This window comes from Aspergillus japonicus (assembly GCF_003184785.1).
Source record: "Aspergillus japonicus CBS 114.51 unplaced genomic scaffold BO86scaffold_3, whole genome shotgun sequence".
Classification (NCBI taxonomy): domain Eukaryota; kingdom Fungi; phylum Ascomycota; class Eurotiomycetes; order Eurotiales; family Aspergillaceae; genus Aspergillus; species Aspergillus japonicus.
The window spans coordinates 377,599-391,788 of NW_020291640.1; the positions used below are offsets into that span (position 1 = coordinate 377,599).

The 14,190-nt window shown below is 50.6% G+C and overlaps 3 protein-coding genes across 3 annotated transcripts; 2 read left to right on the top strand and 1 right to left on the bottom strand.

The window, feature by feature from the left end:
• Positions 1–942: 942 nt before the first annotated feature.
• BO86DRAFT_375248 (UNC45-central domain-containing protein) lies at positions 943–3,549 on the top strand (the record flags this gene model as incomplete). The annotated part of the gene is made up of 4 exons (XM_025670473.1): positions 943–1,023; positions 1,132–2,758; positions 2,801–3,112; positions 3,149–3,549. The coding sequence occupies 4 exons, from the start codon at positions 943–945 to the stop codon at positions 3,547–3,549; spliced, it is 2,421 nt and encodes an 806-aa protein (XP_025532372.1).
• A 1,674-nt stretch (positions 3,550–5,223) lies between these two features.
• On the bottom strand, positions 5,224–5,454 carry BO86DRAFT_395112 (uncharacterized protein; the record flags this gene model as incomplete). Its single annotated transcript, XM_025673273.1, has 2 exons — positions 5,224–5,372; positions 5,409–5,454. 2 exons carry the CDS (start codon positions 5,452–5,454, stop codon positions 5,224–5,226), a joined length of 195 nt encoding a protein of 64 aa, XP_025532373.1.
• Positions 5,455–9,735: 4,281 nt separating this feature from the next.
• BO86DRAFT_111390 (glycerophosphocholine phosphodiesterase) lies at positions 9,736–14,190 on the top strand. Its single transcript, XM_025665931.1, has 4 exons — positions 9,736–10,367; positions 10,432–13,248; positions 13,303–13,703; positions 13,755–14,190. The coding sequence occupies exons 1-4, from the start codon at positions 10,232–10,234 to the stop codon at positions 13,983–13,985; spliced, it is 3,585 nt and encodes a 1,194-aa protein (XP_025532374.1). The 5' UTR covers positions 9,736–10,231; the 3' UTR covers positions 13,986–14,190.

The following is a 14,190-nucleotide window of genomic DNA, read 5'->3' on the forward strand; positions in this document are numbered from 1 at the left end:
GTCAAGTAAGGGTAGTTCATGATAATCATAATGCAGCTATGAACAATGCATAGAAGCCTGGAAAATGGTCATCGAAGAAAGAGGACTGGAATGAGAATGCAGTTGGGGGGTGGGGTGGGGAGGGAGGGGGCAGTGAAAATGAAGATGTGTGTCTCATGGTTGCAGGAAACGAGCGTCGGAGGTCCGAGGCAGGGCAGGGAAAGAGAGAGAGAGAGAGAGAGAGAGGCTGAGAGCACTGAACACTGAGCTTGGATGAAGGAGATGGAAAGAGTGAGTAAGTGCCAGAAAAGGCAAGCCAGTCACACGGACCACCTTTTCTTATCCTCTCCAGTCTCCATTCAATGGAATCCACTCTTTCCATCCCATCCTTTCCCTCCATGCCTTGGAGGCAAAAAAAAAAGTCAAACAAAAAAAAGTAAAAAGATAAGCCCAGCTCGGTTTTCTTTTTACAACTACCACAACGACGACCACTACCACTCTAACTTACCACCACACCATCTTCTTCATCTTGTTCTCTTGTTCTCCTGTTCTTATTGACATCACATCAACAGAGCCCAGTCAGTTTCCTTATCTCCCAAGGTTTCTCCTCCGCCGATGATTGTCCGGCTGTCGCGTCGCTCTACCATCATCACCACTACTGCTGGTTGACACAGCTGCTCTTTGGTTAACCCTCACTACCTTCTTGCTACTACTGCAAAACAATCTCCACTCCTCCTCCACTTTTCACCACAACTCCTGTACTTCCCCTGGCTTGACTCGCTCTCTCCTCTTCTTTCTCCTCTTCTCTTCTTCTTATTCTCTTCCCTTCTCCTCCTCCTTCTTTTCCTTCCACCCGACCGTGGCTTTGTCCCGTTTTATTCTTTCATCCTTCTACCGACCGGGTTCTCTTCACTTGCGAACTAATCCTCCCGCTCCTGCCTTATCTACCCTTCCAGGCCTGACATGGTTCACTCAACGAGCGAAGAACGTGCCGTACATTTGACTCGAGAGGCTGTTGAATTGATAGATGCTGGTCACCGTGAGGTATGTCTGACTTACAAATTTCTCTTTCATGCTTCGTCCATTTGAGAGTCTTCCGTGCTGTCGCGTCAGTTTGCGACCGCTTCAGGTGGCTAATGTCATCTATCGCAGGCCGCTTCGCGGAACCTTCGAGAAGCCCTCATCTTAGCGCCCGAACATCCAGCTGTCAAGGAAGCTTTCCTGAAGATCCAAGAGGAGGAGGAAAATGGTCATCACCTCCTAGATCTCTGTCGCCGGTATACTTCAGGGAAGGACGAACCCGCGGGTAAAGATGCCGCCCTCTACTTGCGCACCGACGGCCTCAAACCGCCCGAGGAGGTCGCACTGGAATGTGCCAAATTTATCTTGGCGCAACGCCCACATGCCTTGTCCTCGCTGCAGGACGACATTATCTCCGGTTTGGTTCGCCAGAGCGCAAGCGTGCGCCAGCACTTCTCCAACCAACTTCAGATCTCGGTCACCACCTTCTTCGACGAGATTTACGAAAGGGGCGACGCAGCTGCTGTTTGCCTCGATACCGTTGTCCTAGATCCCTCCGTTTGGCCGTCGCAGGATGCTCGTCTGCATTGTGAGCGTGAGCTCTTTCAGCTATTCATCGCCAAGCTGATGGAGTCTGGTCACGATGAGGACGGTCGCTCGCTCAAAGGCATTGCGCGGCTGCTGGCCGTTGATGCGGCTCGGTTGCAGGATTTGGTGGATGATGAGAGTCTGGATGTGATTTTGTCGTCCCTAGATCTTCGCCTACCTCTTGAATGGAGAAGCCAGGCTACTTTGGCAACAGTTAAGTACCTCGAGGTCTCGAAAGAAGTTGGCCAAAATCGATTCTCCAACCTGGTCTCTTCCAAGGTGATCAAGGGCCGCAGTGATGGGCTGATTGAGGCCTTCTCTGCAACTGCTGCCGTCTTCCCTGTGATTCCGGAGGCTGCCGCAGCTCTTTTTCTCTCGGAGAATTTTCTGGCTGCATTGGCTCCTCTAACCTCCAGAGATGCGAAGAGCCGCAAGGTTGAAACATCGTTCTTGGAACTTCTCAATGCAGCCTGCGTCAACAAAGATTGCCGTGAGGCGATCTTCAAACATCTGTCTACCTGGCTCTCTCATCTCCTTACCAATGGAAGTGACCAAAGCTCCGAGTTGGCAGCGGTTATCCTGGCCAAGGTTCGGACTGCCGCGCAGGTCGCGCCCTCCGAAACCACTGGTAAACTCCAGGACGACGACACCCGGGTTATCGAGCTGGTTGACCGGTTCAAAGACTCGATGTCGAAGCGTAAGGGTGAGAGCATGGCTAATGTAATTGAGGGTCTGGCCTATGCCTCTGTCAAGCCCGCCGTGAAGGAGCAGCTTGCCAAGGATCCAGTCTTTGTGCAGAACCTCCTTAGAGTGTTACACGAAAACTCTACTGTTCCGTCAGTCCTCTATGGTGGCTTCATGATCATCATGAACCTCACCCAGTTTCTCCCCAACCTGACGGAGGAGCAAAAGAAAGTCTCACAGCTCAAGTCATACGCTGAAGCATCGCCCAAGGCCCGAAACGGCCCCGACCCCTTAGACGAAGAGCAACACGTCATTGCTCGTTGCACCGCACTCGTCGAAGCAGGAATTGTCCCCCTTCTGGTCGACTGTGTCAAGACCAGCCTGCCTTCTGTACAAATCCTAATGAGCAAGATTCTCCTTTCTCTCTCGCGTGACCGCAAGTCTCGCGGTACTCTAGCACAACAGGGAGCTGTCAAGCTATTGATTGGTATGTCGACCGTGAAGCAGGGCTCATCGCCAACTGAAATAGTCAGCAATGCTTCGCATGCGCTGGCGCGAATCTTGATCTCCGTCAACCCTGCGCTTGTTTTCCCAAGCTCTGGTTTCCCTCAGATCACGTCTGCCATTCGGCCTTTGACTGCACTGCTTTCCGTTCCGGAGACAACGAGTCTTTCCACCGAGCAACCACGGGACTTGCTCCCTGTCTTTGAGAGCTTGTTGGCTCTGACGAATTTGGCCTCGCACCCTGATGAGTCCGCTCCTGAAGCCATTGTTCGCCAAGCCTGGCCTGTTATCGAGGAACTCCTTCTTGCCAATAGTCCCCTGGTACAGCGCGCTGCTTGTGAGCTTGTCTGTAACTTGATGACCTGCGAATCAGGTGTAGTGAAGTTTGCCGATGGCTCGAAACGTGCTGCCCAGCGTCTGCACATCCTATTGGCCCTGACCGACACTGATGACCTCGCCACTCAAAGTGCTGCGGGCGGAGCTCTCGCCATGCTGACTGAGTTTGATGCAGCGATCGCAGGAGTTCTAGAACGGCCTCGTGGTGTTCAGTTGCTGCTTGGTCTTTGCCAGGAAGAAGACGACGGGCTTGTACATCGCGGTGTTGCCTGTGTCAGGAATATGACCTGTCTTGCCACCGGTGATGTTGCTCGTCGGGCCAAAGATGCCATCAAGCAGAACGGGGGCATCGACATCTTGACAAATTTGCTAAAGAAGACCAAAAACCCCGCTGTCCTCCAAGTTGGTGTCGAAGCCCTCAAGCCTCTGGTGTCGTAGGCTTCATGTCTTCTTAACGAGCTTTCATGTTTCCCTATTTATTCTCGGTGTTTCATACCTATTTTGCTCGATAAAGCGTTGTGAGTTTGCGGTATCAAAGCTCGCGTCAAGGGTTCGGTGTTCGGTCCGGTTGTTTGTGGTTTTTTACGGCGTTCATCAGCCTGTTTGACATTTGGTGTTATGATGTGTTGCTTAAGCTTAACGAATGTTGCTGGTCTTATGAGCGTGGGGAACGGTGGCTGGTTTTCTCAATGCGTCAGGAATTCCGAGTGCATTTGTCCCTTTTTGAGTCCGCCATAGACCAGAATGATGTGCTCTTTTGTGTCGAATCAAGACGATGACCACCTTGATAGCTATCTATTGAATGACTCTCTCGATGAGATATGTTTTCACCCAATGCCCAAGTAGATAAATCCAGTGTAATCATGGCCTTCCGGTGATTGGCAAGGGAGTTGAATAGTTGAAGCGGAGTAACCCAAGTAAATGCGGGGGTGGACGAGATTTGAGTGGGGGGAAAAGTGGAGAGAAGGAGGGAGAGGAGAATGGGGAAACCACCCGCGAAGCGGAATGTGTATAGCCAACTGTTGGAAGCTGGTAATCCTAGTAGTCAAGCCCTTTTTCAATGAAGATTAAGGCAGTCCATTGCTGAGGGTATGTTTGTCGCTCTCCGTGAGGATTGAGTGAGGTCGTGCTTGACTTCAAGTTGAGCTTTTTTCTCCGACTTCACCTATTTACTGCACCTGCTGAGTGATATATCTGTAGAGTATGAGTGAATTATCCAGGGATTTGTTTGCGAGTTACCCGTCAGTCAACAGTGGAGTGCATCTTCTGTTGTTTGTTGTTAATTGAGGGACATATATACCCTTTTTTGCGACCATGAAAACAGAGGAAGAGTTAAAAAAAAACGAAGGGGAAACAGAATTAAGAAAGGGGGCGAGCGGGCGAGGTTTTGAGGGGAATTTCTTTTGCTCGTGGTGGTGGTGGTCGAAAAATCGCGCATGCAAACCATAAACACACCACACTTTACTGACCGGTCATCACCCTGCCGGCCGGCAGGCAGCCCGGCTGGGCTGGTTTGGGGATACTTATGACGCAGTTTGTGTGAATCTGCATTTTTGCGTTGTCTTTTGATTGATTTTCTTGGTTTGGTGGGATTACGGGCTACTTTTTTTGGTTTCTGGGTGGTTGAATTTTTGGGGTTTGTTTGCTTGGGGGATTGTTGGTAAGGAGGAGGGAGGGTTTGTGGTGAGGGTTGAGGGTGCAAATTTATGGGATACTATGAGGTACAGTACAATTGCAGTGATTTAGCTATGTTTGTTGGATGGATGTCTAGGTGGATCTCCCTCTGTTTATTTTTGTTGAAGTCAATTGGGGCATTTTATCTTGTGCATTTTGACGGTGCTGGCTAGGCTAGACTAGAACTCGGTCTCTGATTTTTGGCTCCTCGCTGATGGAGAGGATGTTATCACATTGGCCTACTTCGTCTGTGGTGCTTGTCTTGAACTATGTCATTGCGTATGGTGTTTTCAATGCGTGGACATGTCTTTGGGCGAGAGTGATGTTTTGGTTGCTGAGGGCTCACCTGGATTATGGAGGTGTAAGTAAAGGTCATCGAGACTGTCTGACTAAATACCTACTTCTCCTTGCCATCCGCTGGTCCTAGTCAAAGAGTTCTCAGAGGGCAGCGTCAATGGCGTTCTCGCTGCGCTTCCAGTCGCTGGTGTTGCCATCGACAGTGTTATCCCGCTTCCAGTCACTGGTGTTGCCATCAACAGCGTTGTCTCCACGCTTCCAGTCGCTGGTGTTGCCATCAATCGTGGAGACTGAACCAACATCAGGTACTGGGATGGCAAGAACACCAGTCAGCAGCCAAGCAGCCAAGCTCAAGCTCATGAATTGCTTCATTTTGTTGCGTGTGGTGTAGACAGAAAAGAAGAAGTATGGCAGCAAAGAATGAAAGGCGAAGTTGAGAAAGAGATGGATGTCCAATGCTTGCTGGGCTCTGTAGACTGATGCCTCGTATGAGAGGAAACAAGCCTCTTTATATAGTAAGGGAGGGTGAGCCGGCCTAGCAGGTGAGAGCTATAGACCACACCAGTTGCGCGATGGGTTCACACCATCCTGACCTGCGCAGGCCCCGGATGAATGTGGTAGTGCTGACTCCCATCGAAAGTGGGATCATCAGCAGAACTTCGCCATGAATCTCGTATCCAGGACGGCGTCATTTCCCGATGGGCCGTCACTGTGGACGAGGCTAAATGGAAACGGTTGCATTAAACATGCAGCCAACCTATTCCAATGTTATCAATGTATACAAAATGTCATTCGGCAGAATCTACCGTCTTCCTCATTTGGAGCCATTTCCATACGCTACTGCACCGGACGTCGAGGTGGCTGATGTTGGTGTACTGGGTAAAGATACTGGGAAGCAGTACGTGATGCTCGCAGCCTCGTTATTGAGTTGAGTAGATGATGCTTGATGAGGCTATGAAGGCGGTCAACTTGGAAGGAGGCTCTCTTCCCCGCATGCTAGCGGGGCCCTCAAAGAGCCATTGAAACAAGGACTTGTCGCATAGAATTATCCCAGAAGGCTGATTAACCTTTGTAACCTACACAGAATCCTGATTCCCCTGATCCAAAGGCACGGGGAGACAGGCCTACTGATTCCGCCATACGGACATTGCTGAAGAATCAACGACTTATTACTGCCTAAGCTCATTCCTTCCCTGCATAGAAATAAACTTGGCAAATGTAAGCACGGAAAGTGAGTTACATCAGCAACGGGCGATGCTCACAAATACTGACTCGTGCAAGGCTTCTCAGCCCTCTTCTGACAGATAAGTCCAAGATGTCATCACAAACACTACCTCATCAATTGATTCGGGAAAATCAGGCTGAATCTTCAACTTGATTTGCCACAGCCATAAAGCGACTCTGGCGCGCCATGGAGCCTCATCGATGCGGCAAGTACAGCAACGAAATGCTACGATGTGTACCACGATCCACAGCTCCACAACTAGAAATCATTTGTCAGGCATCATAATCACGACTCCGCTTAGATTGAAGCTATGCAAACATAGGGCGGAATCAGTACCGCTACTCACACTCTCTTGGGCCCATTATCTCGTGTATGCACATAAGACAGCAAAGGGGCGCTTTGCAAACGACATGATAATTTGCTCCACCCATCGATGTTCTTAAGAGTTGACCTATACTACGGAACATGACCGAGGGTTCAATTGACCGTCACAGAAGATGCATTTGCATATTCGCATGGCTCAACTCGTATCGGAAATTAGGTAGCATCCTGCAATGCTTCGTCATCCGCACATCGCAAGGCTTCATGCTTCTACTTCGTCTCGGACAGAGGGATGAAGAACACAACTTGTGGACGACGAGGCTAATACTTTGCAACGCCAGACACATTGTGTCTTCTCGCTGCCTCGAATCACATCTCGGGGCCCACTATATTCAGAGCTTGGTCCAGCCATCATGAATGGGCCTAAAATTCGGTCGCCAGAAGCTCCCGCCTCGCGACCCGGGCTACAATTGCTGCAAGTCTCTGGCCGGATGACATCGTGTGATATCTCCTGGGGCCTGGACTGTCTCCACCTATGATATATTCAATTCCGCGGTGATTACCGGCTGAGGTATCTTGTCCAAGGTGACTATATCCACGATACAGTTGCGCCATTCCTTAGGAGGAAGTCGTCTACTCCTTGCGCAGAGAAACTGATCATACCCGCTGCTGAGATCCTTGATGAATACGAGCCTTTAATCGTGCATACGATCCAGACCTTCATTTAAGCTAGTCATCGGAAGGTTACATCTGTGTCTGCTGGGCATGCATAGACGGTGGCAGCCCGCACCCTTTTTCAATCGCATAATCACGCTCTTCACAGGCTTCACCCCATAGCCGTCGGGTAATTACCGCAATGGACTCGTTCAACTCATAGAGGCTCAACCGTTACTCTGTTTACCCCTCTCTTTCGAAGCAATTATTCTCGAATGAGACTTGGCTGAGGGGCCAGAGTCACTGATTGGAGGAACCTACTGCCGTGACGACAGTGATCATGCACCTGAATCGCATAACCCAAGCTACCTGCAAAGGGCGAGATGTCGTTATCAAGGCTTCGTCGAACGGAAGAAGGCTGATGGCCGAGGCTACTTGGTTGATTCGTGGACTTGTTCCCTCGACACAGTGGAGATGCCTCGTATTGCTAATGATCATCTCTTACCGCGGTAACCAGAGCCAGTTCTTGGTTGCCACCACGGCACCATTGGATGGAAGATATGTAGGGCGACTATCAGCCTTGGAGTGTGTGAAGGGAGGTAGCAAGCATCGTCTAGGTAAGACGTGAAACGAAAGCGCACACTGGGTGGTATTCAACTACTGATGGAGTGATCAATATTGAACATCCATAGCCATACAGTGCCCCGTCAAGACAATGCGCCCTCTATCGTTCGGAAGTTCGTTCTTTTAGCCGAATTCTGCCAGCAGATAAGCCAATGAATGTGCTTGGCTATAGGCATTTTTCTCGCAGAGCTATCGGACAGGCGGGCATCGCTGTGACGTTTCCGTAGCAAAACTGAGGAGTGCACTGTTCATTCCTCCCACTGTACCAAAGACCAGTTCAAGGTGCCCAGCAGTAGTGTTCGTTACAGTCAACCAGAACACTTTTGTATCATATTGCAAAGACTGAGACAGTGAGCATAGAATATCAATCTATACCTCAGGCCGACTGCAGACTCCCTATCGCAAACTGAAAACAGTCCACTAGCCCACAAGCACTCAAACTCAACCGTGAAATATGAGATGCAATCCACTGCAGCCTTATTGTGTTGGAACTATTTCAGAGACTATCCCAAAGTTCGCTCTTGTCTCTAGTACACAGCTAGACGATGAGGTTCATGGCGCAATGAGGCGTTATAGAGTAGCTAGAACGCCTAGTCTCTTCTTTCTAACTACCTCGAGGAGAGCGGCAACTGGATGTGTCTATTCTAATCTTATACAAGCGCGAGGAGGATTCGAGACGATCATATAAAGCCTCCATGTTCTTTCTCAATTAAGTCCGGGCTGTAGAAGGAAGCCGCGTGATCGAATAGAGTATACATTACTGAGCTTGAGGTCAGGCGACCAGGATGTATCAGTTCCTTTCTAAGATAGTGTAGTGCAATTTGGTAGCAAGGCCATTGTCGAACTTCCAAGGAAGCACAAAGGTGCAGCAAATACCAAGAAGCGTAATTAAGATTGAAGTGAGGAATGTCTACTTTGCAGCATGGCTATTCACTAGTGTGTACAGGAGCAGGTCACGTTAGAGTCGAGTACAGTAATCCTGCAGCTTAGAAGGAGGTCATCTGACTTGACGGGAGTTTTCCGTCTCCTCCGGGCAGCAACAATAACTCCCGAAATGCAACAATCCTTCTTACTTAGTATGTGTGAAGTTACTCAGTATAACCTCAGGAAGTTTGCAGCCCTTCTTTATTGGAACCATGCAATCACAGGCTCAACGCTAAAATGGTTAATCGAACCTTTCGAACTTCGAGTGGACAATGTCCAGCCACGACTCACCCCTCCTCCCTACCCCCCCAACGCATCTGGCCACAAATCAGAAGTGAGGGGACAATGAGGGGAACGGTGATCATCGCTGCGAGGGAATATGCCGCCAGAAAGAACTTCTGCTTCTCGAATCCGCCAGCCTCCGCGACCTAGAAAGTAGCGGGTCACCGGACTCATCGCCTATCAACGGGCTAAGCACTATGGACGGTTCGATGACAGTCTAACAGTCTAGAAGGCTTAATTTGTGAAGTGGTGGGGGAGCAAGTCAGCGCTATTGGCAGACTAGCAGCTGGTGCGAGACTTAGATTAAGAACCGGAGAATGGCCCCCCTTTATCAAACATTCGAACACTCACTCCCAAGTCACAATTCAGTCAGTGAATTGCCCGGATCAACACAAGGTTACCGCCATTTGACCTGTTTTTCACACAGATCCAATAGCGGAACCAATCTGCTAAGAATCGGATTCCTCACTCACACACTCACAGACTCACACACTCACACACTCACAGACACTGGGCCGAACCAGTTTTCTGCGGAGGAGATTGCGGGCAAATCAGGGAGCGTCCGGCGTGCAGCAGATCCAGCCGCCCGCGTTCAATGGTCATTCCGCCCCGGAATTCCTCCTCTTCTTACGTCGGGGTGGATTCCTTTCATCCCCACTCGGGTTAGCAACTGATATTTTTGTCGGTTCCCTTCGATCATATGTCTTGGCCGACTCTCGCACGTGCTGATAGCTCGGTCCCTTTCCTTTGTCGCTTGGTCCCAAGGATTCCGAACTGTATATGACCCGTGGCTCTCTCCTGCTTTTCTTCAATCTTCAAAAAGCATTCATCTCTTTCTCTCACGATCCTACTATCCAGGTTCTTCCCACTACCCCATCGATCTTTCTGGCCATGACTCCGCGATAGACTAACACATGGCGTTGTGCTCGAAGTCTGACTTGTCATTTTCCTTTTGTCTGCCCCAGATCCACTTGTTCTCCATTTGATCATCATTTCGTCAGCTGTGCTCAGTTCCTTGGTCGAACAAAAATCCTAGACGAGTTCTAGAAGAGCTTATATCCCACCTTCTGTCCTCATCTCAAACGACTGCAACCAACTCCGACTCAAATTCTCTCGAAAATGAAATTTGGACGCAACTTGCCCCGCAATGTTGTTCCGGAATGGAGCGCGAACTATATCCATTACAAGGACTTGAAACGGCTCATCAAAGCTGCGGCGGAGAACGTAAAGGCTGGCCATGAGGCCGATCTCACAGGTAAGCTTCGGCCCTATTTGTACCCACCTGGGCCGTCGAGCGCTTCTTCTGACCCGAACTCTAGGATTTTTCTACGCGCTCGATCGAAACCTCGAGGATGTCGACTACTTCTATAACAAGAAATACGCCGACTTTGCGCGCCGCATGAAGATTTTGGAAGAGCGATATGGTCCGTCACTGGATGGTCGCCAGCGCTTGGATTCCGAGGAAGTTGAGGATCTGTTGGCGGCATTGCTCGAGCTACGTGGTCAATGGCGCAAACTCCAGTGGTACGGAGAAGTCAACCGTCGGGGCTTCATCAAGATCACCAAGAAGTTGGACAAGAAAGTCGGCGTCCAGACACAGCAGAAGTATCTGGAGACGAAAGTCGACCCACTGCCCTTCGCGTCGAATCCGGATATAACGAGTACTCTGAAAACCATCAATGACCGCTTGTCGATTCTTGGGGAACAGAAGATCAACGATGATGCCAGCTCTACACACTCGTCCCTGTCATTCAAGGCAGGCCGATCCCGCCCCCATCTGAATTTGCCATCCAGTATGCTCCAGGCTGTTGACGAAGCGTTGCGCAAAAATGATACACACGTTCTACTGGAGTTACTCGAGACCTTGAAGGTGGCTGCTGATGACTCGGGACAACAAATCTGGCCCAAAGTCCTTCAAAGTCTCCTCCAGCGATCCATCTATTATCGCGCGAATGCTTGCATCACAGTGTTGCTGAACCGCATGGACACGCTGGATGAGGAGGACGATATCAATAAGCGTAACTGTATCCATCGATTGGTGATCTCGATCGGTCGTGCGCAGCCCACCAACGATTCGGAGCAGTCTGCTTCTATGGTCCTTGACTTCCCTTTGGAAACATCGAACTACATCACTCCTGCTGCTATGCCTACTCTGCAAGCGCCTCGTTCGGTCGTGAAAGAGGAAGATTTCCCTCAGCATCTGGAAAGATCTGATCCGTCGGTGTCGCTGCTGCAGCATATACTAGACCAGCTTCACCCTACCCAGCGCGAAGCCCTTCTTGCGAAGGATATCTCGGGGCGTACCCCGCTTCACTATGCAGCACAATATGGATTCAGGGTTGTGTGCGAAGTCATCATCGAGCACCTGCAGGCGTGGGATATCTTCGACGTCATCGAAGGAATCGATGGTCCACGTTGGCAGGACAATGATGGCTGGGCTCCATTGCATCTGAGTGTCGTGGGCGGCCATCCTTTGACTACAAAATATCTCCTTGAGTCCGAAAATTGGCATGGGGCCAATAAAGACAAAGCCAAAATCCGCAAACAAGTCTCGCGCTCCAGTGCTGTGCTGGCTTTGGCGACCAAAGCAAACTTTGTCGACATCGTACGCCTTCTGGTTGAGGCCGGGGTGGACATTAACTATCAGGATGACCACGGTGAAACCGCCCTGCATGTCGCTGCCCGCTTTGGTCATCATGAATGCGCGGATATCCTGCTGCAGGGTAATGCAGAACAGAAGGCCGATACTGAACTCGCTGAGAAGACGTATGGATGGACTCCACTGTTCATCGCTTGCGTCGATGGAGCTTTGAGAGTTGTGGAATTGCTGATCGAAGCAGGCGCCGAGCTCGAAAGGCTTGACTCCTCCGGTTGGACTGCCAAGGAGCATGCGGCTTTGAGAGGCCATCTCGACATCGCTCGATGTCTTGCCAAAGTCACACCACCTCCCGAGATCAGCGAAGCCGAGCCTGTCATCCCCGTTCCAACTGTCTCGTCCGCTCCACCATCTCCTCCCCCGTCTTCCTTGTCTGACAGGCGGTCTAATGCACCTTCCACCAATACCCCGTTACGCAATGCAGAGCCTATCAAGACCTTTGGCCATCGGTATCTCACTGATGAGTCCATGGTTCTGGTCAGCTTGGGCACTATGGACATGCGAAGCTCTCTCGAGGCTGTCAATCTTGATCGAATCCCAATGGAGAGCGCTCATTCTACTCAGCTCGACACTGCTTTGTCGATTGTCGTTTCTGCTAGCGGGGCCCGAGGGGAGCCTGAAATCATTGACCTTCCTGTTCAGGACAATATTTCCACTGAGCCTATTGTTTTCCACGCCAAAGATGCTTCCAAAGTCAGGCTCCTGTTTGATCTAGTCCCAACCTACGCTGGCTCTAAGGACAAGATTGTTGGACGGGGTGTTGCCTTGCTTTCGAGTATCAAGCCTACACTAGGATCCCACCGCATCAACCTCAAGGGCGACTCTACGGTCCCTATCGTTGCAGCAAACACATTAGAAGTGATCGGCTCTGTCACGTTCAATTTCCTGATCATTACGCCATTCAAGCACCCCAACATGACAATCACTGGGGACCGAACGTACTGGAAGAGTATGAGCTCCACCATGGTAATTGGACATCGTGGTTTGGGTAAGAACTTTGCTAGCCGCAACTCATTACAGCTGGGCGAGAACACTGTGCAGTCTTTCATCGCTGCTGCTAATCTGGGCGCCTCCTACGTCGAATTCGACGTCCAGCTGACAAAGGACCATGTACCTGTCATTTACCATGATTTTCTTGTCAGCGAGACGGGAATTGATGCTCCGGTCCACACCCTCACGCTAGAACAATTTCTTCAGGTGGGAGACAATAAACCAGCCCGTCGCCCTGGCTCGCCACCCCAGACGCCAGACGTGTTTGGCAATGACAAGGGGTACTTCAATCCTCGCCAGCGGTCGATGTCCGTTGGTGGCTCCGAGTATGACCCGTCCGAACTGAACGAGAAGATTAAGCACACCCGTGACTTCAAAAAGAAGGGCTTCAAAGGCAACAGTCGTGGCAACCACATCCAAGCGCCTTTCGCCACTTTGGAAGAATTGTTCAAGAAACTCCCTCAATCCGTTGGATTCAACATCGAGCTAAGTGAGTATCCTTTCGCTCTAAGAACACTCACGAGAAACTGACCACGGCCACCAGAATACCCCATGCTCCACGAAAGCGAGGAGGAAGAGATGGACACGTATGCAGTGGAGTTGAATTCTTTTGTGGATACTGTCCTTACCAAGGCCTATGATATGGGCCAGGGACGCAACATGATCTTCTCCAGCTTCAACCCCGACGTCTGCTTGCTGCTTGCTTTCAAACAGCCCTCTATCCCCGTGCTCTTCTTGTCGGACTCTGGAGCGTCTCCTGTTGGCGATATTCGTGCTAGCAGTCTGCAAGAAGCAATCCGCTTTGCATCCCGATGGAACCTGCTCGGTGTTGTCTCACAGGCTGAGGCTCTTGTTCTGTGTCCTCGACTCGTCCGAGTGGTCAAGGAGTCCGGGCTGGTGTGTGTGTCGTATGGAGCGATCAACAATGACCCGGCCAACGTCAAGGTAAGTCAACAAAGGGCGCCGATCTTCTGTCGTCTCTAACACTTTTCACAGCTTCAGGTTGCTGAGGGTATCGATGCGGTCATTGTGGACTCGGTGCTCGCCATCCGAAAAGGACTTACTGAACATGAAAGCAAACGCGGGACGCCGGGAGTCTCACCGCAGCCCAGTCCTTTGGCACAGCCCACGCCTACTGCTCTCAAAGATTCGATCAGAATTCCCGTGCTGGACCGGACGGAGGAGAAGGACAACGGTCTTCACGTGAAGCCGGAGGCAATTCTCTGATACAGCTCCCGGTGCTGATTCCAACAAGCGGCCAGCTGGACATTTGGCCCGATTAATTACACATAGATTGCATCTGGGAGATCCTTCCCATCTAGAACTCGATCATCGTTTACGTTTGTCCTTTATGGACGGATAGTGGGTAGTAGTAAGCTTCGCATAGCTTGTTAGATACTCCTACCGCGGTCCCGATGGCACGAAATAGCGA